General features: G+C 40.7%; 1 protein-coding gene across 1 annotated transcript in view; it reads left to right on the forward strand.

The window, feature by feature from the left end:
- Positions 1-26,478, forward strand: part of TXLNG (taxilin gamma) — a 45,080-nt gene extending 18,602 nt beyond the window's left edge. The window contains exons 2-10 of the mRNA XM_043457884.1: positions 1,655-1,958; positions 4,548-4,639; positions 9,004-9,174; positions 10,403-10,597; positions 12,828-12,947; positions 14,580-14,654; positions 20,723-20,815; positions 22,333-22,428; positions 23,272-26,478. Coding sequence (XP_043313819.1) covers positions 1,655-1,958; positions 4,548-4,639; positions 9,004-9,174; positions 10,403-10,597; positions 12,828-12,947; positions 14,580-14,654; positions 20,723-20,815; positions 22,333-22,428; positions 23,272-23,562 — 1,437 coding nt within the window. The 3' untranslated portion in view covers positions 23,563-26,478. The remainder of the gene's footprint in view (positions 1-1,654; positions 1,959-4,547; positions 4,640-9,003; positions 9,175-10,402; positions 10,598-12,827; positions 12,948-14,579; positions 14,655-20,722; positions 20,816-22,332; positions 22,429-23,271) is intronic.
- The last annotated feature ends 630 nt before the right edge of the window (positions 26,479-27,108 follow it).

The raw sequence follows: 27,108 nt of genomic DNA on the forward strand, positions 1-27,108 counted from the left end.
CATGAGAGTCCCAGTCATGTGAAAGGAGCTGTGAAATGTCGGCCATTCTGAGCGCTCGGCCAGCAGTCCTGGCTCTGCAGGATTTTGGAGGAGCCTGGGTTTCTGCTGGACAGTCAGTGAGCCATCTCTGCTGTGCTGTGTCCTAGAGGCTAAGACCTGAGAAATTAACATTCATTAACTTGGGATAATTTCATGTCTTTTAAGGTACTAATTATTTTAAGTGCTGAATTTTTATAAGGAAGTAAGTTTATTTTGTGTGTATGAAATAAGTTTAGATGTACAATTAAATGGCATTTCTTGTTTCCTTTGATACCACTCAGTTACATGGTTTAGCTTTAATTTTCTTTATTTCACTTTTATTGGCATGTAGTTGATTTACAATATTATGTTAGTTTCAGGTGTATGGCAAAGTGAATCAGTTATACATATATATATATATCTCCACTCTTTATCTTTGATTCTTTTTCATATAAGTCATTACAGAGTATTGAATAGAGTTCTCTGTGCTATACAATGGGCCCTTTTTATCTGTTTTATATATAGTAGCATGTATATGTCAATCCCAAACTCACAGTTTATCTTTCTCTCCCTTTCCCTCCTGGTAACCGTAAGTTTTCAACATCTGTGACTCTGCTTCTGTTTTGTGAATAAGTTCATTTGTACCCATTTTTTAGATTCCACATATAAGCGATGTCATATGATATTTGTCTTTCTCTGTCTGACTGACTTCATTCAGTATGACACTCTCTGGGTCCATTCATGTTGCTGCAGTTGGCATTATTTCATTCTTTTTTTTATGGCTAATATTCCATTGTATATATACTGTGTATATACATACAACATCTTCTCTACCCATTCCTCTCTTGATGGACATTTAGGTGGCGTCCATGTCTTGGCTATTTAAATAGTGCTGCAGTGAACATTGTGGTGCATGTATCTTTTCAGATTATGGTTTTCTCTGGATATGGTCCCAGCAGTGGGGTTGTTAGATCATATGGTAGCTCTGTTTTTAGTTTTTTAAGGAACCTCCATGTTGTTCTCCATAGTGGCTGTACCAGTTTGCATTCCCACCAACAGTGTAGGAGGATTCCCTCTTCTCTACACCCTCTCTAGCATGTGTGGGCTTCCCTGGTGGTTCAGCTGGTAAAGAAACTGCCTGCAATGCGGGAGACCTGGGTTTGATCCCTGGGTTGGGAAGATCCCCTGGAGAAGGGAAAGGCTACCCACTCTAGTATTCTGGCCTGGAGAATTTCATGAACTGTATAGTCCATAGGGTCGCAAAGAGTCAGACATGACTGAGCGACTTTCACTTTCACACTTTCACTTTCTCCAGCATGTTGCAGATTTTTTGATGATGGCCATTCTGACTGATGTGAAGTGGTACTTCATTGTAGTTTTGATTTGCATTACTCTAATCATTAGTGTTGTTGAGCATCTTTTCATGTGCTTTTTGGCCGTCTTAACTTACATTTTCTTACTCTTTATAGTTAGGTCACCTCTCAGTGAAGCTTAGAAACTGCCATATTTACATCAATTTTACAAATGACTGAGAAAGGAAAAAGCTGTCAACCTATGGTATGTGATTGATTGTAAACATTGATTACATTTAATTTACTCCCCCCCTCCCATCTTTTCTTCTCTCCCTTCCCTCTAGTTTGTGATTGGCACAATGGAAGAAGCTGGAATGTGCGGGCTCGGGGTGAAAGCTGATATGTTGCATAACTCTCAATCCAATGATATTCTTCAGCATCAAGACTCACACTGCGGTGGTACAAGTAACAAGCATTCCCTGGAAGAGGATGCCCGCAGTGACTTTGTAACAAAGGGCAGGAGCTTGGTGAGCCCAGCGTACTGCACACGAGCGTCACGGGAGGAAATTCCCGGGCGAGAGGCTCGAACAGATCCTCCTGATGGTCAGCAGGACTCAGAGTGCAGCAGGAACAAAGACAAAACCTTAGGTAATGACCTGATGACCTCTGCTTGGGGCTTGCACGCTTCACACTTTGCTGCTTTGACTTGTGTTTTTAGCAGCACAGGTACTGATGAATGGACATGGCCAGTGTCGAGTGTGATGTTGCTCAGCTAACACTTCGGTCATTCTCAGCGAGGCAGGCGGCCTGTTGCTGCAGTGACATGCGGGGGGCCAGGGTAGCAGAGGAGGAAGTTACTTCTCTCTGGATAGTCAGGAATGGGCTTTCGTGGAAAAAATCTGGGGACAACTTGACAGAAGTAGTATTTTTGGGTGGGGGGTGAGGGGTCATGCTGCCTTGCTTGTAGGATGTTAGTTCCCCCACCAGGGGTTGAACTTATGCCCTTAGCAGTGAAAGTAGAGAGTCATAACCACTGGACCACCAGAGAGTTCCCAGACAGAAGTAGTACTTTACTTGCCTTGTTTGCGTCTTTAATGTAGTCTGACCAAAATTTACTGTGAAAACTACAGATCTATTTGATCATTTTATTTCAAACCTAGTCACAAAACTTTTGAGATGACGGAACGTTAGGTGTAGTTCAGGAAGTGGGTTAAGACTGGGTTTTCAAGAATATGTTTTCTTTTTCTCGCTGTCTTTGAGATTTAGGACTAAGATTGTGGTATGGTAAATCTCATTAGGAAATCTGATTTTCCCTTTTATTTTAAGGTTACTGGTTGTTCCTAAGTTTTTCATACTTGTTCTACCTGACATTAACAGTGTTTTATTTGTTTGGTTTTCTATATGTTGAGTTGGAATGATCTTCCTTATTAAATCCATTGTTTGTTAACTTGGAGAATTTAAAAATTTGTAGAAATATGAAAAATAATCTTAATTCCTTGCAAACAAGACAAATTTCTTCAAAATCAGCAGCCCCAGTTAAATGTGTAAAAGCAGAAGGAGTCTTAGAGAGTTACATATCATGTTACCATATGACACAGCAATTCTACCTCTAGTTATATTTCCAAGAGGGTTGAAAACATGTGCACACAAAATCGCATCTTGGAGTGCTTGAGATGGCATCATTCATGATAGGCAAAAAGTCCAAACAACACGGTTATCCATCAACTGATGAGTGGATAAACAAAATGTGGTCTGTCTATACAATGGGATATTACTCAGCCATAGAAAGGAATGTATCCTGATATACAAGTGGGTGAACTTTGAAGATAGTAAGTGAAAGAAAACAGACACAAATGGCCAAAAATTACACAGTTTCACTTAATATGAAGTATCTAGAATTGGCAAATCCCCAGAAACAGAAAGTAGACTAGTAGCTAACAGGGGCCTGGAGGAGGGAGCCTGGGGAGTGCCTGCTCATTGGTATGAGGTTTCTTTTTGTGGTGATGAAAATGTCCTGAAATTAGACAGTGGTGATAGTTGTACAACTTTGTAATAATCCTCAATTGTTCACTTTATTTATTTATTTATTTTTAATTGTTCACTTTAAAAGGGTGAATTTTATCATCTATGAATTGTATCTCAGAAAAAAACAGTGAATTTTCATAAAAATTGCAGGTTACTTTATTGTTTCTATGACTATTGTTTCAATAGTCATATTTAGTCATTTCTTTAAAAATTCTTATTGATCTTGGGCCAAGTGAGAGAGAATTTGTTACTAAAATTTTCTGTGGATAGAAAAGCATTCTGTTTTGAAGTTAGCCTGCTTGTTTTCATCATAGCAGTCTGTACACTGTATATACCAAAGTCATGTTCAATATACATAATATATTTTTTCACCACACTACACGGTTAGTTCCCCAACCAGGGATTGAACCCATACCCGCTACAGTAGAAGCATGGAGTCTTAACCACTGGACCACCAGGCAAGTCCCCCACATATGTCTTTTTAATGAAATACCCTTCATGAAGAGTGAACATTAAAAAAAATAAAAATGGCACCTACTACCCAGCTGAAGAAATAAAATGTATCACTTATTTTAAAACACCATTTGTCCCTTCCTATCTCAGCCACCTGCTTCTCCCTGCCACAGTCCTTAAAATAATACTGTTCAGCTCTTTTTCCCAAGGGAAGTGCCATCTTGACATCCTTTTTTTTTTTTAATACTAAATTTGGTTAACACACGGAAGATGCTTACTAAGTCATCAGAAGTTATTTAAATTGCTCAAAGGAAAAGATCTGTGTCACCAGTGATTATGAGCGTCTTAGATAGGCAGAGAGTACCAGCCAAAATTCCCTTTGAACTTCCTTCTGTATTCTTACTTTGTCAGGAGGAAGCTTTTAAAAATATTTCGCCCTTTGTAACTTGCCCTTTGTCTTAACTTGGATATCAGTAGTTAAGCAAGGGAATTTTTTAACCTTCAGCGAGTTCTTTGCACAAATAGCTCACGTTGTTACTGAGTGGAGAAATTTGGGGTGGAGATGGGGAGGAAGGGGTGCCTGCTGATCCAGATTTTAAAAATAGCTTTCTTAATTTAGCTAGTAAATCTCTTATTTCTAGCTATGGGTATAAATTATTTTACTCTGGATGTCAGAACATAGGAAGTGGTACTTAGAATTTACAGGTTAGATTTGATCGCATTCTTTTGGGACTTCTTTCTTATTTTTTTAATCACCAGGAAAAGAAGTCTTATTATTGATGCAAGCCCTAAACACTCTCTCAACTCCAGAAGAGAAGCTGGCAGCTCTCTGTAAGAAATATGCCGATCTTGTGAGTATTGAATCAAAGGGGTGAGGCCCATATAAAGTATAGCAAAATATGTATGTGCTTGATAAGCTTTTAAAAATGATTTTGACATAACTTTAAATGTAAAGTTGTATTTTACTCCATAATTGAAGAGGAGAATCTGATTTCTTGTGGCTTTTTTTTTTTTTTTTTTGCTTATGTGACTTCATTTTATAAGATAACACATTTATAGAGCCTTATAATGCTAAAGATACAGCATAGATTTTTTTTTTTTTGAAACTCAATCTTAGAGTATTTCTAAGTCTGCCTTTCCATTCCTGTGTTGTGATATTTTAAATGCCAGTCGTTGGAGGGTAGTGGTTCCTGTATTTAACTTTTTGCAAGGGAATTCTAGAGATAAAGGTTCTTAACCATTGGGATTGAAATCATTGTGAGTTAGGTGAGAGTCTACTAAAACAATACTGTGTCTTGGAAAATATTTATTTAGCATCCACTATGTGTCAGGCATTCCTTTTTCCATCTTTCAAAGAAATTAACCTCATTTGTTCTGCCCCTATATTATTTTAAGTCACATTGATTAAGTCACATTGATTCCCTTTGTAAAATTATGAAAGCAGTCTCAATATGGAAACACTGCTGTCCTTTTTAAGTTGAAGAATAGGAAAGCCATAAAACCCTTTGAAGTAAGGGCTGTGGGAAACTTTTAGAATGAGTGGTTCTAATATGCTAAATTAATACCTTTTGTGAAATACTTAGGTGAATCATCATGGACAATTTTTATACATTTTCATCTGGCACCACTTCGTGCCAGTGACCAGCTTTGAAAATGAATTATTGCTCAAAGAATTACAGTTGTATTTATTTACAAATGAGTCTGTGTATGCCTCCACTTAGCTGGCATTCAGCAGTCTGGCACCTTCTGTTCAGAGCAGCGGGAAACCCCACGCATCAAGGAAAATAGCCCAGAACATTCACAGGTGTGAAGATTGCAGAAAACACAAGGAGGTCAGATTGCTGGCTTCAGGAACATTGGTTGTGGAAGACAAGTCCCTGTTGGTTTTATCCACATGAAGAGAATCGTGTGAGAAGTGGAAGAAAAAGAAGACAAAAAAGGGAAAAGAGTGAAAGAAAAAAGCAGCGTAGCAGATTAGCTACTTGACCCAGTGTTGGGACAGCAGCAGACAGTCACACGTGGATTAGCAGAAGAAGGGGCAGATGGTGGTCTCGGCAGTCCTTCTGAGACTCACACAGATGTTGGGACTTTCGTTGTTCAAAAGCACATTGTGATTCTCTGGAGCCTGAGAGTCTGCATTTTAACAAGCTCCCATGTGAGGTTGATGACGGTACTTTCAGCTTCTTGGATAGCACTGCTTATGTAGCAAGGGTCTAAGGTGTTTTCTTCATGGCATTTGTTTTGTGTGTGTGGTGGGGTGGCATGGTTAATTTTTTTAAAGCACCAGTAATGGCTACATTCATTTTGGGATGTGACACGTACATACATTTGGGATGTTGCTCAGTGAGCAACCTCTCTTTGATTTAGGTTTGTGCTGAACATATGAAGGATGAAATGTGTGCTGTTTTCAAAAAATGTTATCAAGCTTTGTTTCTTGATACAAAACTCATTTTTTTAAAGAAGGTAGAGCATATAGATTATGCAGCAGTGAGACCACCAAGGGAGTAGCCTTTTTCCCAAGGATTAGTCCAAAAACTTCCGTTTTGTTGTCACAGTCCTCTGTTGTTTTTGTCACAGCTTCATCTGACAGCACTGGCACTTCTGGCTGCCGCATTCACCAGATAACATGGGTTTATGAAATTGCCACATTTCACTTGCTAAGTGTGGGTCCTGTAACATGGTCCTTAAGTACATAATGGTGCTGTTCTTTCCCGTTCCTTAGTTTGTGTAGATTATTATAGCATAACAATAAATCATATCTTCTTTTCATCAGAAGTGTCTTGGATATTCTTGACACTTTACTTTCTATAAAATTTTAGATTCTTAGGAGCTTATTAGTTCCATGGAAAAAAACACCCCTTGGGGATGAAGAGCATCTTATATAAACTATAGTTGCATTTAAGGAGAATTATACCATCCTTCAGAAATTAATGGAGCTTAAAAACTGGATATCCTTACGTGGAAAAAAAAATGAAGTTAGATCCTTAAACACCATATGCAGTGATGAATTCCAGATGGATTAAGGACCTAAAATTTTAGATATTGTTTAGGTTTATTTAAATACGTTAACAGATGAATATTTTACCAAACTTGGATTAAGAGGAAGATTTCTTATGACACAAAAAGCACTACCAGAGACAACATCTCAGAAATTGGCTCTATTGAAATTAAGACTTTCTCTTCATCAGAAGATACTTTAAAAGAGAGGGAGAAGACACATCACAAACTGAGGAGAACATATTTTCAACAAATAATAACCAACAGAAGATTCTGTGTCAGGAATAGCTAGGGAACATCTACAAATGAATATGATAAAGACAATCAACCCAATGGAAAACTGGGCCAGACACGTGTAAGAGGTATTTCATAGAAGTGGAAAAACATCAAGATGTGAAGGTATCTTAACATAAAGGTACTTAAATATATGAGGGATATTCGATCTTATGAATATTCGGAGAAATGCAAATGAAGGCCACAGCGAGATGCTGCTTTATGTTCATTATAAGTGGCAGAAATGAAGGATGGTGATTGATGTTTTAGAGAAGAAGTACATCTATTTGATCTCTTAGAAGTTGCTGGTGGGAGAGTAAATGTGCCAGCCGCTCTGGAAAGCTGTGCCATTGTCATGTGCAACAGAACATTTAGAAATCATTTCCCCAAAACCCTAGTTAGGTTCGCACCCAGAAGAAATTCTCACGTGGTGTGTATTACACCAGGAAGCACATGTGTGAGAACGTGCGAATTGTAATAGAACCTGGAGACCACCCAAATGCCTACTGACAAGACTGGGTCAACAAAGCGTGTTGTGTGCTGTATTTTTTTTTTTTAATATATTTATTTATATATGGCTCCATCGGGTCTTAGTTGCAGCATGTGGGATCTTTTGTTGCAGTACACGGGGCTTCTCTAGTAGTGACAAGCAGGCTTAGTTGCCCCGAGGCACAAGGGATGTTAGTTCCCAGCCAGGGATCAAACCAGCATCCCCTGCATTGCAAGGCAGATTTTTAACCCCTGGACCACCAGGGAAGTCCCAGTATATTTTTTTTTAAGTGAGATATTATACAACCTGTGGGCCAAAGCCTGCAAGGTTTGTTTTTGTACTGCCCACAAGCTAAGAATGGCTTAAGTGTTGTTTAAAAGACAACGACAGCAAAACAGGCAAAGCCTAAAATATTTCCTTTCTGGCCACTTACAGAGGCTGTTTGCTGGTCCCTGCTCTGTAGCTACATGCAAAGAATCGGGATGAGTCCTGGCAGTGTAATCTGTAGCTGTGCTGTCTGAAATAGTAGCTACTAGCCACATGTGGCCGTTTAAGCTTGAATTCATTTAAAGAAAATTTTAAAATGGGGTTTCTTGGTTGCAGTAGCGAATAAAGTCAAAACAACTAAAATCAAAACGAGTTCTTTTAGAACACCACACGGATGACATAAAATACCAAGAATAGCCAAGGAAGGGACCCTACGTTGAATGGGGGAGGGCAAGGGGAGTTCCAGTTCTCAGTGGAGTTATTGATAGTGTGCGCAGATCCTGCCGCCCTCCCTCCTGAGTAAGATTACGAGAGTATTTTACAAAAAATTATTTTCTGGCAGGAATTTCCATGAAGGTGTTTTTAATAGCTGTAAGCTTCTTGCCTGCAAGGATGCATGGTGTTTTGAAAGGCCACAAGGTGTCGCTCTTGCTCTTGAAGTAGTGACTCAGCATCCTTTCCTTCTTCAGTGATAGGTCAGTAAGGCTGCCATCTTATCTGTTACTGTTGGTTTAACCTTGAAACAGACACATTTGCTGCAAACCTACAAGTGGGAGGGGAGTGATTCCCCTCCCACTTGCAAGGAACACTGATTGCTGCTTATTAAGTTCTAATTTGGAGGATCAGTTTAATAAAGTAGCTTGAGTGTGTTTTTCAAGAGAGTAAAACTTCATGGTGTTGATTCCTCAAAAGTTGTCCAAAACATCATTTTTTGTTTTGTTTTTAATAAGTAAGTGAAGGGCTGAAGATTGTTTTTCTCCTACACTAAATCATTTGCTCACTTTCTTATCATAATGAGAAAAGAGAAGGTTGGCAGGGTAGCATAGCATGAAACAATTTAAATAAAATATTACACTACAATACTGTGGGTTTTGGGAAATGTATTCCATGGTTCTTACTGTAGTTCTTCCAGTCATCACTCAAAGGTTTTCACTGTATTCCTAAATGTAAAGTGCTTGTTAATTTTAGCTGGAGGAGAGCAGGAATGTTCAGAAGCAAATGAAGATTCTGCAGAAGAAGCAAGCCCAGATTGTGAAAGAGAAAGTTCATTTGCAGAGTGAACACAGCAAGGCTATCTTGGCAAGAAGCAAGCTCGAGTCTCTTTGCAGGGAACTTCAGCGTCACAATAAGACGTTAAAGGTGAGTTGGTTCCTTTCTCTGTTTTTCAGGAGAGACCGACTTAGCTGAATTTATTGTCACCGTGTATCTATTTGAACTTAATCCTTGTGTCTCCTTGGAGATAGCCGCCGTTCTATTTTGCTTGGCCTGATGCTTCTTACCATACCTCGTACTTGCTCATGGGGAATATAGATGAGGTTAATGTTTAGACCACAGCTTTCCTCCTAAGAGCCATGGCTTAGAAAGCTCAAATTTGCAGTTTCTGGCTGAGCACTGAAGTCATTTTTAGCATGTGTGAAATGTGGACCGAAATGAGTAGGAGCAGACTTGAGGGAAGGGAAAGGCCCCATCGAGCTCCTCAAGGGCTGTTCATTGGCTGCATTGCCAGCTGCCCTTGCCCATTCCAGCTCCCCATTGACAAGTACTTGTAGAAGAACATTTATTCCTCGGCTGATTAAAAGATGAGGCAGCGGGTACCCAAAAGGTAGTTGGTACCAACAAAGGAAGAAGAGAAAGGGGCAGGGATACAGGTGGGCCTGTCCTCGTGTGACTGAGTGGGATTGCTCATCAGACTCCCCCACCACGCCAGATACCCAAGGCCCTAGAACATAGGAACCCTCAGGAAATGGACCTTTACCTGATGGAGCTATTCGTTTTTCTTTGTTTTTGAATCCTTGGATTTCAGTGTTCATGAAACTAGATGGTATTTTCCCCATAGCAGCAAGTTCACACTTTGATTGGACTGATGACGCTGTAGACACATAGAAGTCTCTCAGCACTTGTATCTGAGCAAGAGTTGGGACTAAGCTTTTAAGATACACGTTCCTTTTGCCCCTTGCTGTCTAGGGAGTAGAAGGGATAACCCTGAAAATAAGGTGCAAGAAGGGATTTCCCTCTTCAGGCTGATTTCAGATGCTGCCCCGTGAGACCAGTGAGAGCAGATATTTGGGAAGCCCGTTTGGAGGGAGCTGGCTGCCTGGGGAAGCTCCTTCTTTGTCTCTCAGCACGGTGGGCTTTAGATGGCCACAGAGCACTTTAGAGTAGGGCAGCCTGTGTCTCTGATTATCTGTTTAGGAGAAGCTGGTTGCTTTCAAATGAGAGCCTTCTGGTCGTAAATAAAGGGAAGGAATTCCAGTTCAGAAGCACCACTTCAGGGCAGCAAGCAGTGAACCCCCATGGCAGCAGTGTCTTTTGTGAGCATCTTCTCTTTAGGTCTGTACCATTAACAGAAATTTTTTGGGGTAATAAGGAAGAAAATATGCAGCAGGCCCGAGAGGAGGAAGAAAGACGGAAAGAAGCCACTGCACACTTCCAAATTACTTTGAATGAAATCCAGGCACAGCTGGAGCAACATGACATACACAACGCCAAGCTCCGCCAGGAGAACATCGAGCTGGGCGAGAAGCTGAAGAAGCTCATTGAGCAGTACGCGCTGCGGGAGGAGGTAGGGGCGATCAGGTGTTTAGGCGACATTAGTGGGGACTGTCCCCTGTCACGACGAACCAAAGCCATTCACTGAAACACTCATTCTGGGCTGTTTTAGAACCTTTGTGTACATGTAGTGGAATCCTTTCCTCGCAGGATTCTTAGGGATGGCCCAGAAGTCACTGGATTTAGGTCTGTGAAGCAATTTCTTGGAGACAGTGTTAAGCACAACTTGTCTTCCATGTGATTCTGGAAGATTATGACTTGGGCATAGATTTTTCCCCCCTTATCCACACTAAAAATGAGTAAATACCTTGCCCCCAAATATGCTGTATTTTAGACATCTGTAATAATCTATATGGTCTACACTACCATTGCATCCTGGAGAAGGAAATGGCAACCCACTCCAGTTTTCTTGCCTGGAGAATCCCCATGGACAGCGGAGCTGGCGGGCCACAGTCCACGGGGCCACAAAGAGTCGACCATGACTGAGTGACTAAGCACCATTGAATTATACCTGCGTTTCAATTTTTTTTAAGTGGGGGTTTTCTACCATTTGCGGGAGGAAAAAAAGAACCTGTTTCTAAACCTTTTTACACCTAGTTGAAGTAAAAAATTTGCTGGAAGAATCTCTGGCTGCTTATCTTGGTTGCTGGCCTCCAAACTAAGACTTGTACAAGCTAGTTGGGAAGTCTGGGTATAGTGTCTAGATTAAATGCAAATAGATGATCATGTGCTTTTTAAAATTCCTCCCTTTTAGAGGTCAAATGGGTAGGAATAAAGGGTTAGGTTTTTTAAATGAAAGATTCCCTGCCTTTTAAGTTAGTAAAACATTGTTCTCTTATGTGTGTTGTATCACTTACACAGATAGATTAAAAGACCTGATTTTAAAAACAGAGAGATTGTGGCATCTCTTTGGGTTATTTTATCCAATTTTCAAGGCAAACTTTAGATTCTATTAATTTAGAGTTTACATATGGCCCTTCAAAAACTGTTAGTTTTTTAAAAGGTTTTCTATCACTTTCGATGCTTTTTGTTTACCTTTTTTATTCTTATCATTATGGAAAATTACAAAGAAAAGTAGAGACTGTATCACCTGGTGTTAGCAGATGAAACTATTGTTTCAGCTATATTCCCATCACGTCCTCCTGGGTTATTATGAAGCAAATCCAAGGTATCAGTCCATTCATGTATATTTGAGGGTGGACCTCATCAAGATGAAGGATTCGTTTTTAGGTGTGACTACCATATTGTATTCACACCTAAAAAATTAACAGTACTTATTTAATATTAAAATCTAGTCATCATTTAAATCTTTCTGGTTGTCTCTGTCCTTTTTTTAAAAAAGAAAAGCTATTTGAATCAAGATCCAAATAAAACCCATCTGTTTTACAATTGATGTGTCTCAAGTCTCTAACATAAAGATTTCCTTTTCTTTTTTTTAAGTTCTTAAAGTGTTTATTTAAGAAACATTTTTTTGTCCTAGAGAATAAACTTTCTATTAAGTTATAAAGCTCTCACTTTTCTTAAAATCATTCTTTTAGTTTTGTTGTTGACAATGATATAGAAAATCTGCAAGCTATGTATATTTAAATCACATTACTGTGAGCCTTATTCAAGTATTATTGAATGTTCTTTCCTTGGTCAGGGAGGGATGTTCTAATGATTTTATCATACATAAATAACCACTAAATACTTTCACTTGGAAATAATAATGACCTTTTGCCAAATGTATCTGGTAAGTGGCAGGTACCAAGCCCCTTACACAGTACCACCATGGCACTGGCGTTTACAACTTCGCATTGTGGGGATGGCTCCCCCCAGAGATTCAGTGAGGGGAGGATTTGATTGGTGCCGTTCCTCCTGTAACAGCATGCTGCCTCCAGCTGAGAAACTGGGAAATTTTAATGGGGAGGGGAAACCTATCCAGGAGTTACGTGTATGATGGATGAGTTTAACAGTTTGATCTCCTTAGCCATCTTTTTCTTGATACAGTTTGAGCTTCATTTTCACCTTAGGGCTGAAATAGGAGGCCCAAGGCAGCTACAGAGGCGCCCATGGGCCATCTCCAGACGGAGGCATGTTGAGTAAGGCTCCTGCCAGCACAGCTCTCAGACAGGCACCCACTGGTGTTAGCCTTGGCAGGAAAAGCAGCCTCATGAGTGAGGTCTTGTAACTTGTGTCATGTGTCCTCGTCATTCTGTCCCTCTTCTCATTAAGTGACGAAAGAAATTGTCCTTTCCTCATAGCACATTGATAAAGTATTCAAACATAAGGAACTGCAGCAACAGCTTGTGGACGCCAAACTGCAGCAGACGACACAGCTGATAAAAGAAGCTGATGAGAAACATCAGAGAGAGAGAGAGTTTGTAAGTGCTGTTTCTTAAAAAAAGAAATGATGGCCAAAATTGTGACCAAAGCTATTCTGCATTTCAAGTAGCACTAGGTTATGCTAATTTTTTTGTTCTAGATTATAAAGGGCATGTGTATTAGAAGGCATTAGCCTTTTCTTTCTATTCAGCTTTACATACAGAAGATACACTGGAGGAATTAGGCCAACTTAGTGCAAAGACCTGCATTCATTGCACTTTTCTGTGCTTGGAATATTTATTTCACTTTTTAGATAATGGCTACCAACGTTAAGGATTATACCAGTGTTTAGCACATTATATTTGAGAATTCAGTTTAATAGCAAGCTTTACAAACATGGGTGTCCTATTGATACATACTGTTAGATTTTGTTTCCAAACAGGTAACTTATACTTTTCTGATAAAAATTTAACAGAATTCTCTGCACCCTAATCACTCAGCATTATTCACAGAATATGTACTCAGATTATGTTGTCTGTCAATAATTGTGAATACAGTGGAATCTCATTGGGTATATATACTTAATACATGCACATTCAACTTTACCTGCTTAACCAAAAAATAAAGAGGAAGTCAGAAGAAGTGGTTACAGTAATGAAAAGTGTCCCATGCAGCTTTCACTCAAGTCCTTTAGGCCCCAAAGTGAGCCAAATATGAAGACTCGGATCCCAGTGGGGCCTCATGATGAGAACATGTCATGCTGAGTGCAAGTCCAAGGTTAAGAGAGATGTATTTTTTGCACAGCGTCTCCTTTCACATGAACTGACAGTGCCATCCTATGCATAATTGAAGAGACAGTTGTCATTTCCCCAGTTGGAGTAGAAATGTCATACATGGACACACGATACATGTATTTCTGGTTGGTTTTAAAGACTTTTCAAGACTAATGGACTAAGTGTGACATTTTACTTCAGGAACTGAATTTCACAGCTGCCTACTGCTATGTAATTTCACTATATAAACTCAAGTATATAAATTAAAGCTTCCATTCTATTAGTCTCCCCCACTTAAAAAAAAAGTGATCGGATACCAGTTTTCTGATTTTATTGTTTTTGCTCCCTGCCCTCTCACCCTGCCTCATCTTGCCTCTCGTAGAGCAGAAGGGCTTTCTAATTTTTCTTTTTTCCCGTACTGTATGGCATGTGAGATCTTAGTTCCCTGACCAGGGATCAAACCTGTGTCCCTCATGGTGGAAGCATAGTGTCTTAACCACTGCACTGCCAGGGAAGTCCCAGGGAGACTTTCTGAATGACTCAGATAATATCAAGATTCCCACCCATATTTTCTGCTAATATTAGATTTCTAATTGTTTTCATCTGAAAAAATACAATTTAACCCTGAGTTTTATAAACTTGTTATTAGGCCTCACTGTTACTTTCTCTAAGGAATAAAAGTGTATTCCTACATTTGTAAGTGTTAACAGTGGAACAAATCAAAGATACAGGTAATTAGCAATTGATGGTGACAGCTGATTTCATTCATAGACGTAGTAATATCAACTTTTTCATGATCTAACATCTCATGGTTCTTGCTAAAATAATGAAGGATTAAGCCCAACTATCTGGATATTGGACCTTGTAGTCATCTTTTAATTACTATTAGTATTTTGCCAGAATGTTTCTGTTTTCTAGTTATTAAAAGAAGCAACGGAATCAAGACACAAATATGAACAAATGAAGCAACAAGAAATACAACTAAAACAGCAGGTAACTTGACAGCAGGGGTGGTAGAATTTGTAAGGAAAAAAAAAATCTATGATTCGTTTGATACATACCTTGAATCTCGTCTCAGATGCTTTTGCTTGTTCCCAGCAGATCTGAGAGTGGATCACATGTCCCTCTTGGAGTTTTCCTCTTCATTTAGGGTGACCCCCTCAACCTGACCTGCCTAGGACCTTCCTGGTCTAAAGTCCTGAGTCCCAGGAACCAGGCAGAAGGGACAGTTGGTCCCACTGTCTGCAGGGTCCTAACTATAGTTACCATGCTGTGTGAGATCTCCGGTACTTACCCATCTTCTAATCGAAAGTTTGTACCCTAAGACCAATACCTCCCCCTTTCTCCTCACCCTCTACCTCTGGCGACCACCACTCTATTCTGTTTCCTTGTGTTTCACTTTTTAAGATTCTACATGTAAGTGAGATCATACAGTATCTAGTATTTGTCTTTCTGTGTCTCACTTATTTCACTTAGCATAATGCCCTCAAAGTCCATCTGTGTGGTCACAAATTGTAAGATTTTCTTCTTTCTTATGGCTGCATAATATTCCATTTTGTATATATACCACATATTTAAAAAAAATTTTTTTTTTGACTGTGCCATATGGCATGCAGGATCTTAGTTCCTCAACCAAGGTTCCAATCCATGCCTCCTGCAGTGGAAGCAGAGAGTCTCAACTACTGGACTACCAGGGAAATCCCTACAACCACATCCTCTTTATACATTTATCTGTTGATGGACACTTAGGTTTCTTCCATACCTTGGCAATTGTGAATAATGCAGATTAGGAACACGAGAGTGCAGATATCTGAGACCCTATTTTCATTTCTTTTGGATACATACCTAGAAGGAGAATTTCTGAATCGAGTTATAGTTCTGTTTTTAAATTTTTTGAGGAGCCTTTTTACTGTTTTCTGTAGTGGCTGAACCAATTTAATCCACCAACGGTGCACAAGAGTTTTTTTTTTCTCTACATTCTCACCTGCACTTGTTATCTCTTGTCTTTTTTGTTTTAGTCAATCTGACAGGTGGTTTTGATTTGTATTTCCCTGATGACTTGTGATAATTGAACATTTTTTCATGTACTTGTTGGCCATTTTTATGTCTTTGGAAAAATGTCTATTCAAGTCCTCTGCTGGTTTTTTAATTAGATTTTTAAAAATTTTAATTAATTTTTTCTATTGAATTATATGAGTGTCTTATATATTTTGGATATTAATCCTTTATCAGATATATATGGTTTGCAGACATTTTCACCCATTCTGTATGTTGCCTTTTCACTTTGTTGATTGGTGGGGTTTTTTTTTGTATAGAAGCTTTTTAGTTCAGCGTAGTCCCATGTGTTGATTTTTGCTTTTGTTGCTCTTGCTTTTGGTGTCTTATCCAAAAATTCATTGCCAAAACCACTGTCAAGGAGCTTTTTACCTATGTTTTCTTCTAGGAGTTTATAGTTTCAGATCTCCTATTTAAGTTCTTAACCTATTTCAAGTTAGTTTTTGTGAATGGTATGAGGTAACAGCCTGGTTTCATTCTTCTGCATGTGGTTATCCAGTTTTCCCAATACCTTTTATTGAAGATACTTTCCTTTTCCCATTGAGTATTCTTGGTTCCCTTGTCAAATATTATTAACCATATTTGCGAGGGTTTATTTTGGGGCTCTCAATTTTTTTCTTTTTTGTGGTTCCATACAAATTCTAGGATTATTTTTTCTATTTCTTTGGAAAATGCCATTGGAATCTTGATAGGGCTTTGACTAGTATAGACATTTTTAACGATATTGACTCTTCTGATCCATGAACACAGAGTATCTTTCCACTTATTTTTGTCTTGAATTTATTTCTTTTTTCTTTTTCAGATGTTTTGTCAGTGTATAGAAACACAACTGATTTCTGTATATTGATTTTGTGTCCTGAAACCTTACTGAATGTACTCTACCAGTTTTCTGGTGGGGTCTTCAGGATTTTTTGTATATGAGATCATGTCATCAGCAAACGGTTTTGCTTCTTCCTTTCTGATTTGTATGTTGTTTATTTTTTGACTAATTGCTCAGGCTAGGAATTTCACTATTGTGTTGAACAGAAGTGGTGATAGTGGGCATCTTTGTCTTGTTCCTGATTTTAGAGGGAAAGCTTTCAACCTTTCACTGACTCTTGAGTATGATGTTAGCTGTGGGTATGTCATATATGGCCTTTATTATATTATGTTCCTTCTTTGTACCTAGTTTGTTGAAGTTTTTTTATTTTCTTTGTCCGTACCACACAGCTTGTGGAATCTTAGTTCTCTGACCAGGGATTGCATCAGTACCCTCATCAGTGAAAGCACAGAGTCCTAACCACTGGACTGCCAGGGAATTTCCCTTTGAGCTTTTTTTGTTGTTCAGCATTTTTATCATGAATGGTGTTGAGTTTTACCAAATGCATTTCCTATATCTGTTGAGGTGATCATATGATTTTTGCCTTTCATTCTGTTCTGTTAATGTGGTATATTTATTGATTTGCCTATTTGAACCATCCTTGTAGTTTTCTTATCTGGCCTGTACTGTCTTTTGGTACCAGGGCAATGCTGACCTTGTAGAATGAGTCTGGGAGTATTCCCTTCTCTTTACATTTTGAGAAGAGTTACCAATTCTTATCAAACTCTTCTCAAAAAGTAAAGAGAAGGGAATACTTCCAAACTCATTCTACAAGGTCAGCATTGCCCTGGTCTTTGGAAGGACAAATTGGAATCACGATTGCTGGGAGAAATATTAATAACCTCAGATAGGCAGATGACACCACCCTTATGGCAGAAAGTGAAGAAAAACTAAAGAGCCTCTTGATGAAAGTGAAAGAGGAGAGTGAAAAAGTTGGCTTAAAGCTCAACATTCAGAAAACTAAGATCATGGCATCTGGTCCCATCACTTCACGGCAGATAGATGGGGAGACAGTGGAAACAGTGTCAGACTTTATTTTTTTGGACTCCAAAATCACTGCAGATGGTGATTGCAGCCATGAAATTAAAAGGTGCTTACTGCTTGGAAGGAAAGTTATGACCAACCTAGACAGCATATTAAAAAGCAGAGACATTACTTTGCCTACAAAGGTCCGTCTAGTCAAGGCTATGGTTTTTCCAGTGGTCATGTATGGATGTGAGAGTTGGACTATAAAGAAAGCTGAGTGCTGAAGAATTGATGCTTTTGGACTGTGGTGTTGGAGAAGACTCTTGAGAGTCCCTTGGACTGCAAGGAGATCCAACCAGTCCATTCTAAAGGAAACCAGTCTCAAATATTCATTGGAAGGACTGATGTTGAAGCTGAAACTCCAATATTTTGGCCACCTCATGCAAAAAGCTGACTCATTGGATAAGACCCTGATGCTGGGAAAGATTGAGGGCAGGAGGAGAAGGGGACGACAGAGGATGAGATGGTTGGATGGCATCATCGACTTGATGGACATGGGTTTGGGTAGACTCCAGGAGTTGATGATTTACAGGGAGGCCTGGCGTGCTGTGGTTCATGGGGTCGCAAAGAGTCGGACACAACTGAGTGACTGAACTGAACCCATGAAGCTGTCTGGGCTTTTAGGCTTTTCTTTGTTGCCTCCCCACTTTTTAACCCAGACCCCTTCAGTTTGTTCTAAGGTGCCTTGTGTGGAGGAAGGGTAACAGATGCTTCCTCCCTACTCAAAAAAGAGGTGCAGGAAGGAATTCCCATGTCTTTACAGACAGGTGAAATTAGGCATTTGTAGCAACAATTCATCTTTTCTCAGAAAAGTTTAGCTAGGTGATGAAAAATGTATTACTCATTTTGAAGGTTTATCATGTAATGAGTTTCTTTAATGTATGAACTCTAGATTCATTCCAAAACGCAGACTGGCCTGAATCTTTATGAACATATCTTTTTTTAAAAATTGTTTATTTATTTATGGCTGCACTGGGTCTGCATTGCTGCACGTAGGCTTTCTCTAGTTGCGGCGATCAGGGGCTACTCTTCGTTGCGGATTCTCTTGTTGTGGAGTACAGCCTCTAGGTGCCTGGGCTCAGTTGCCCCTTGGCATGTTCCTGGAGCAGGGATCGATCCCATGACCCTTGCGTTAACAGGAGGATTCTTGTCCACTGGACTACTAGGGAAGCCCTGAACACATCTTTTGAGTGCTCTTGGTCTTCGGGCGTTTTACAGTGTGGTGACACTCATTTCCCACAAAGCTAGCCTAACTTAAAGTGACAGTGGGAGAAGTCTTTTGAACTTTCCACCATAAATTATTGTGCTAGAATGCTTCTAGGAAATTTGAACCCTTTATTAGCCTCATCAAGTCAGTTGTCCATGTAAACGGAGAAGAGAATCGATGTGGAAAAGATATAAAAAGTTTATATATGGCTTCAGAAGATGGACTTTAATGCAAGGCCCCAGAGGGCCCTTCTGCCGAGTTCACAGCTGCTCAAGCCCTGTTGTACTCTCAGGAGTGCTGCTTCTCTTGTCTGTGATGGGTATTGTCCTGAGTAGTGTTACCCGATCATTACTGTGTTCCTTTGCTGCCACCTCTTCCTTTCCTGCTCCCTAAATGTGCAGTTCTTCCCAAGAGTCCATCTTGTCCTCTGTTCTTGTTTGCCATGTCCGTTTCCAGGCTTTGTTGATGAACTTTTCATCGTATTGGTGTGTTTTGACCACTGTTTTGTAATCTAGGCCCCTAGGTCCAAGATGGTAGTTGTCACATACTGATTACCCAGAGGGGCTCAGCATTGAACTCTGCTGGGATAGTCCACCCGGATGTTCCATATTTGATTAAAAGCAGACCATTCTAAGAATCTCCCTAAAGTGCCAGGACTGCTGTGTCCATCCGCCTGAGCTTCATCAGTGTTCCCGACCCCAGGCCAGCAGCCCAGAGACTCTGTCACCGTGCGCCCATCTATGAGCTGCTCTGTGCGGAAATCCTCTGTGCTCTTCTCTTGGCCCTGAAATTTCTATTCATCCTGGCCCTTGGCCTCACCCTTCCATGGGCCGCTATGGCTGTCTTATCATTACCTCCTCTGGCCTGGTGCCACTGGTAGCATCGCTTTTGGTCTGCAATTCCTCAGCCAGCAGAGCTGGCCTCTGTCTTGCTACCAGCCTCTCCGCTCTGTCCTGGATCATCGCCCCCTCCCCTCCCTGGTCGCGGCTTCTCTCTGATGCTATGAACACAGCACTGCTGAAGGTGGAAAGGCGTCGCTGATACTGTTTCTTGGCCTCTGGTGGTCTTTTATTCTCTTCTGCTTTCTTTGTATGTATTGTGTGATCTTGAGCTAAACACTTTATTCCTCTGGGCCTGTTTACTCATCCTAAACTAATGCAATTACATTAGGTGGACTCTTAGGGCTCCTTCCTTGTCTGAAATGAAAAAATTCAGCCTGCCCTTGAGACATAGCTCTGGCCTCAGCCACAGGCAGCAATTTTTTTCTGACTCTTCCTGTGCCTCCTCCAACCCCGGCTTCGGTGAATTCCTGTCCTGGGGGAGGAAAAGGCGACTCATGTTCCACATTTTGCTTGCCTTGTCAGTTGGTGTTATTTTCCCACCTAGAATAAAAATTCCTTCAAGGTGGGAGTTAAAAGAAATATTGATGTTTCTACCTCTTTTTTCTTTTTTTCTCTTAACTATACTCCCACTGAATTCTTTCTCCCCCAACCAAACCAGTTCTTTGGCTTCTGTTTCATTTTCTTGCCTACGTTAAAAAAAGAGATATCTCTGATATCAAGCTAAGAACTATGCAGGTGGTATTCTAAAAGAATGATCTTTTTCCTAGGATCAGGTTTTCAAATATAAGGAAAGGAGGTATTTCATAAAGGATTTGTTGTATGAAATTTAAAAGCTATTCCACATCCTTCAGTTTTTATTATAATTGGTGGAATGGAGCTAATATTTGTATATTTTAAACAGTTTAAAGATGGTGAGATCAACATAACCTCTTAAGTTTCAGTGCATTTCGGTAGGTTCTTAGAACTGCAGCCATTGATGTCTGGGATTGAGGATTGTTACGTTCTTTTTGAAAGTCTGAGATATTAAATCATTTACCTAGAAGTCTAAATTTTTCATACTTGTTTTCTGTAGCTTTCTCTTTATATGGATAAGTTTGAAGAATTCCAGACTACCATGGCAAAAAGCAATGAACTGTTTACAACCTTCCGGCAGGAAATGGAAAAGGTATTTACCTATTTTAAGTGGAGTATTTGCCTAAAAAGGAATTTATGTAATAAGCTGTTTTAAGCATGTTCGTGGCTTGGATGTATTCCTGTTTTTATTGTGCTCTCCATCTCTTCTGATCCTCCAGTGGTGGCATATTTTGTCACTTTGCCCTCAGTAGTACCACATGGAGCTAGTGCTCTCTAGGCTAGTGAAGTTAACTCCTCTGTTAAATACAATTTGTTGTTAGCAATAAAGTGGTATATTTTTTGCTTGTTATGTCTGTTTTCTTGGCTTCAGGTGATACCCCCCAACCCTCCCCCAATCCTTTTCACCAAGCATGGTGTCCTTGAAGATTAAATTATTTAATGACAAGCCAAGCCCAGAACGCTAACTACGTATTTTGGTTGGTTGATAATTATTGGTATTGCTACCTTTTTAGCTTTCTTTTTTTCTTTTATACTCACACTGAATTCTTTCTCCCTCCACCAGAGTGATTTTTGGGGCTCTGGTTCTTTTTCCTGCCTACAATAAGAGCTGTATCCTGGATATTAAACTAAGCCAGTGTCTACACCTGTACCCATGCGTCCATCCTTACACCGGGTGCTTTTAGGGAGGGAAGCATAGGGGGAGATGGTGGTGGCAGGACCATGGCCCTGAGCTGAAGGTCCACATTGTGTGACTGGAGGCGAGTTGTGTACCCTTTCTGTGCCTTCCTCCTTAGAAATAACAAAAATGCTTGCCCTTCATAAAGTGGAGTATTTCAGGCAGTGCTTGGTGGGGGCAAGGGCTCTGGTGACCCCCTTCAGGCATCAGGGGAACCCAGAGGCTGTGGCCAGAGGCATGGGAGTGGTGGTCGGGGGTGGGCAGGCGGTTGTTGTTGTGCCAGCTTGTTGGCGCCAGAGTGAAATCTCGTCCTGAATTTCTGAAAACTGGGCTCTGGCAGTGTTGGTTAAGAACATTCCTCTGATTTTTGGATCCATTTTATTTTTTAGCAAAACCTGAAGTGGTGAGTTGTAGTCGTATTAGGGAAGCTGAGGGTTAGTGACTTTCCCCTGGTCCCCGGTCCCCTCTGCTGCTTCTGGTTCCCAGACGACTGCAGCCTCCAAGGTTGGGGCAGAGGCGAGCTCTCCATCTTGGGGAGGAGGGGGAACCTCATTCCTTCTGAGAATCACATGAAGTTGTTAATGCACAGAAAATTCAGGAACAGATGTTTTTGGTATAACTTGGGAAGGAGGATGGCTGTCCTTGGCCCAAGCGAGCGCTCAGAGTGTGCTGGCGGGCAGCTTCCACCAGGTGTCGCTGCCTCTGAAAAATGAGCTGAGATGTGTTTTTCTCACTGTATGAACCCCGCTTTGGCCACCGCCACCCTGGGAGTTGGAGAGAGGAGCTCTACCCACCCCCGGCACTGCACCCAGCGGTACTCTGGGGTGGGCAGGGGCATGACGGGGCCAGGGAGGACCGGTCAGGGTTGGAGTTGGCTGTAGAGATAAGAAACGGAACTTTGAATTTAAATTTGCAATTGTGTCAATTCACAGATGACAAAGAAAATTAAAAAACTGGAAAAAGAAACAATCATATGGCGGACCAAGTGGGAAAACAATAACAAAGCACTTCTGCAAATGGCCGAAGAGGTGAGGTGGTTTCCCGTGACTAGGGTGTGGTCTTAGCTCAGGTTGGGGAAGCACGCCACCTTGTGGTTGAGCACGGTTGAGGACTGGCCAGAGCTGGGGCAGAGGGCTGGTGCGGAGTGGAGTCTGTCCTGTCAGGGGTTAGGCTGTAGGTAGGACCCTGAGTGAGGTGTTGGCTTTCCTACCACCCAGCCTGCTGGGATCCCCAGCTTGTAAGACCTGAGTTGTTGGGCTCCAGCAAGTTTGATTGACTTGGGGTGGGGGTGGGGGTCAGGGAATCGGCCTTTTCGCCAGGCGCCCACTTGGCTGGATCAGGTTTCCCAGTGGGAGCACAGGCCACCAACTTGGGTGCCTGTCTCTAAAGTCCTTACAAAAAAGCGGCATAGTACTTTTTGCTAGTCTTACAAAGCTGAGGTTTGCAAACACTAAATAACACACCCTGAATCTTGTTCTCATCTGAGGACTGGTAAAAGGAGAGAAATATATGTGGAAGTGAGTTCTTCTATTTTTAAGCAAGCCCTTATTTTTTCTGCTAGTCTTTGGTGGTGAGTATCTTGAATTTCCTTATTAATTTATCAATACAAAATGCTATTAAAGGTACACTTTTTTTTTATTACTTTGCTTCTTTTTAAGAAACATGACAGAGGGATTTTCCTTTTGTCACATCATAAGCACATTAACTGGTGTCCATAGTTAAGTGTGCAGAATGCAGCTAGCTGGACGTTAGGAAGTGTTTGAAGAAATTGAACATGTTCAGGTGGCTCCAAAGACTTAATTTGTTGTAACCAATAATGTAATTCATGCTCAGTTAGGTTACATAAACCCTGCCTTTTCTCCTCTTTATAGAAAACTGTCCGAGATAAAGAGTACAAGGCCTTTCAAATAAAACTGGAACGGCTGGAGAAGCTGTGCCGGGCTCTGCAGACAGAGAGGAACGAGCTCAATGAGAAGGTGGAGGTGCTGAAGGAGCAGGTGTCCGGGAGGGCGGCAGGCGGGGGCCCAGCGCCACCCGGGGCCCAGCCCTGCGCCACCTCGGCTTCTCCCGAGGAGTCCGGTGCCACCTGGCAAAGTGCTGCCCGGGTTATCCCTGAGGCCGGGTCCCTGGGAGCCGGGCCCGGCATCGAGTCAGTTGACTGAGACCAAGTATGATCACTGTACTGAGAGCTCTATTTTGTGTATAACTTCCTCTGTTAGTAGTAACTTGGTTTTGTGGTGAAAATTTTCTTACTTTTTCTACCATATCTGTATTTTCTTAGAACTACTGGACTTAAGTGGTACAGGAGGCTGCTTGGCAGGTTTGAATAGTTTTACTCTACATTTTCCTCAGCTGTGTTGCACATCTGCCTCGTTCCCCTTCATCAGAATGCATGTGCTCATTGCCGTTTTCCCTCTCCCTTGCTCCTTGCACAGAATTTTGTCTGAATTAAAATTTCATTCACCAGGGCTGACCATTACAAGGGAACTTTGTTCTGATAATGGTTCCTTCTTTTTTTCTTCTTTTTTTGGCTGTGCTTTGTGGCCTGTGGGATCTTAGTTCCCCAACCAGGGATTGAACTCGTACCCTCAGCAATGAAGGCACTGCGTCCTAACCACTGGACCGCCAGTGAACTCCCTGATAATGGTTCCTTGATGTGAAAACAGTATTCATATAAATATCCACACACACACCCGCCCCCCGCCCCCCGCCCCCCTCCGTGAATATAACTCAAAAAAGAAGGAAAATCAAGATGATTCAGTTCAGTTGCTCAGTCGTGTCTGACTCTTTGCAACACTGCACGCAAAGCCTCCCTGTCCATCTAAATGCCAATAAAACTGAAGGCTTGGGTCAGAAACAAGCACAGCATATTTGATTCAAATTAGCTTTTTGATATATCACTTGACAAATTGAGATGTCCGAAAGCCTAGAATTTCTGTTTTGGCAGAATATGTACATAGAGGTATAATTTAAACAAAGTAGTATATATAGGCAAATTATTGGAGAAACAGGCTTAATGTTTATGTGACTAAAAAATAGTCCCATCACTGTTTTCAGGTTAGAAGCACCTGGTTGGACCACCTGAAAGCCTACAGTGTGGGGAGCCTGGTGGTTTGCTTTTCAGTTGGGATTTTGGGTGCACATCCTCACTTCCCATGGAGAGCTGCCACTGACAGTCCTTTGTCAGTCTAATACAATGAGGGTAAAATCATTGTGTAGCTTTCCTTAAGCAGAAGTCCCTCCACTACTTTCTGGCTACTTGAAAGTTGGGTGTCCAACCAGCACAGTTCTCCAGGGTTCTTAAAAGGGAATTTTAATTATGCTCATGCTAGCTGAGACTGGTTTTATTTCATGTCTAAAACAGAAAGACTGGAACCAGCGTTTTTAACTTAAAGAAAATGTGGCAGAGAGCTAACTAGCCAGGATCTATTTATTTATTACTTACGCTTTTGGTCTGTTTCTCACCCTTTTCTTAGTTTTTATTCTTTTTTATGGAAAAACAAAACAAAACAGTATTATCAAGGTGTCTACACTTGGAATGGGGGACTTCGGAAATGCAGCACATCACTTTTGGATTTGTTCTTTAATAACTTTCCTCTGTTCTTCACAATGTCAAATGTGGTCAAGTTTATACACATCATTAACCAGGCTGCACTGACAAGTTTGACTTTGTCCCTGGTATAATTTGCATTGAAATACTTTATGAAATAAAAAGGTTCTACTAGAACTGATGTTATTAGCACATTCCACTGAGCAAAACTATCAAACTGACACTTCTTGAATTGCTTACTGGACTGAACAAACTCTTCTGTCCAGTTAGAAGGGTTTTCTCTTTGTTAAAGTTTTATTTGTCCTGTCACATTCGTGGTCTAAACTGGGTTGAAAGAATTAAAAATTGTCAGCAACAGCGCCTGGAGTGGAGGATTACGTCTAAGCTTCCACCATTGGTCATGTTAATCAAAGGGCCAGACAGTGGAGGAAAAGAAACCCACTAAGTTATCTTATTACTGTCAAAATGAGTCGGAAGCAAAAACAAACATCTTTCTCCAACAGCCTTTTATAAATATCACCTTTGGCTACTAAATGAAATAGTGGACTCATTTCCCTGAGAGGAAATGGAGGTATATATCAGAAATATACTCTACTGTAAAATTAGTACTAATGATCCCATTTCACAAGCGCTCTGCTGGATGTACAGCTCTTACTGTCTTAAGCCATTTGTGTAGCCCGCCACGTTTCTTTGTGGTGCTTGTCCTGTGTGGAAGATCATAAAGCTCGGACCTGTTGCATATTTTCAAGGGCTTTATAAAGCGACGTGATTAACAGTACTTGGCCTGCTGCTTTTGGCTTGCTATGTATTTTTAGCTAGATGCTCTCATGGTGTTTAAAGGACATGGATTCTGTCTGGGGTGCATTTGGTATCCTTTCAGAATCTTTCCTCTCATTACCCTGTGAATAAATACAAATGGGACCCTCTGAAAAGGAGACGCTCCTAAGGCAATCACCTCGCCAGCCCAGCATTGTGGCTTTGTAGCACGCTCCATTTCTACCACATTCTAGAACACAGATGCTACTAAGGCTGGCCCAGGGAAGATTAAATGTCAAATTTGCTTCAACTGCATTTGTTGCACCATCATGGAATCTTGATGTATATTATTTATAGTGGCAGGAGACTCCAAGGAATAGAGAAAACTTGGGTCTTGGATAATGGACCATTTCATCCTCAGACTTGTAGGAGTACATTTCTTGGTCTTGAGACCAGTATTTTTTAGTTATGTATGCAACTGCCTTTATTACACCTGGTTATCAATTCAATTCTCAGGTGTTGCAGAAAAATCTACCTCTTTCAGACTGTAGATGGAAATAACTGTGAAAAAAATGATGCAGATATCTTCTAGTTTGTGCTAAACACACTGCTTTATTTTTACAGCCCACGTCTTTCATGAGGATACGAATTGTTTAAGAGGCAGTCTTGTTTTGCTTTTCAAAGACATTTTGTAGAGATTTTTCACTAATGTGAATCTGATTTTATCTACTCAATTCTGTATAGATTAAGTAAATATGTATGATAAATTTAACAGCTTCTGTGTATTTTGTTGCCTGTGTAACCTTAATGTCTGTCAAATCCAAAGACAGTTGAAGATACTGTCCTTGTGCCTTAAAAGGTAGTTTCATTATTGTATGACTTAAGAAAAAAGGGCTGGTGCCCCAGGCACTCTGGCTGGGGAAAAGTTTTATGTAGCCAGACATGTTAGGACTTTTTTTTTTAACCTCTAAAAACAGAGGACTAGGAAAATTCTGCACTGTAGCTGTTGTCAGAGCTTTAAAAATCCAGGACTATGGATTTCTTGAATTTGGCCAAGTCTCAGCACATTCCAAGGTGTTACTTATCTGACTAGCAGAGTGTGCATGTACACAGAGGCACATATGAAAGACCTTAGTTGATGGTGAGCAAAAGTATTTAAGCACACACACCCAAAAATGAAAATAAAAAGTATTTAAGCACAGTCATAAGTTGGCAAGCTTTTTCCGTAAGTCAAACGTTTAGGATTAGTGTGCTGCTTTTTTCCCGAACAACCTTTAAAAATCAATGTAGAGAATTCCCTGGCAGTTCAGTGGTTAAGGCTCAGCACTTTCACTGCCTGGGGCCCAAATTTAATCCCTGGTTGAGGAACTAGGATCCTGCATGCCTTGTGGTACGGCAAAAA

This window comes from Cervus canadensis, chromosome X (genome assembly GCF_019320065.1).
Source record: "Cervus canadensis isolate Bull #8, Minnesota chromosome X, ASM1932006v1, whole genome shotgun sequence".
NCBI classification, from domain to species: Eukaryota; Metazoa; Chordata; class Mammalia; order Artiodactyla; family Cervidae; genus Cervus; species Cervus canadensis.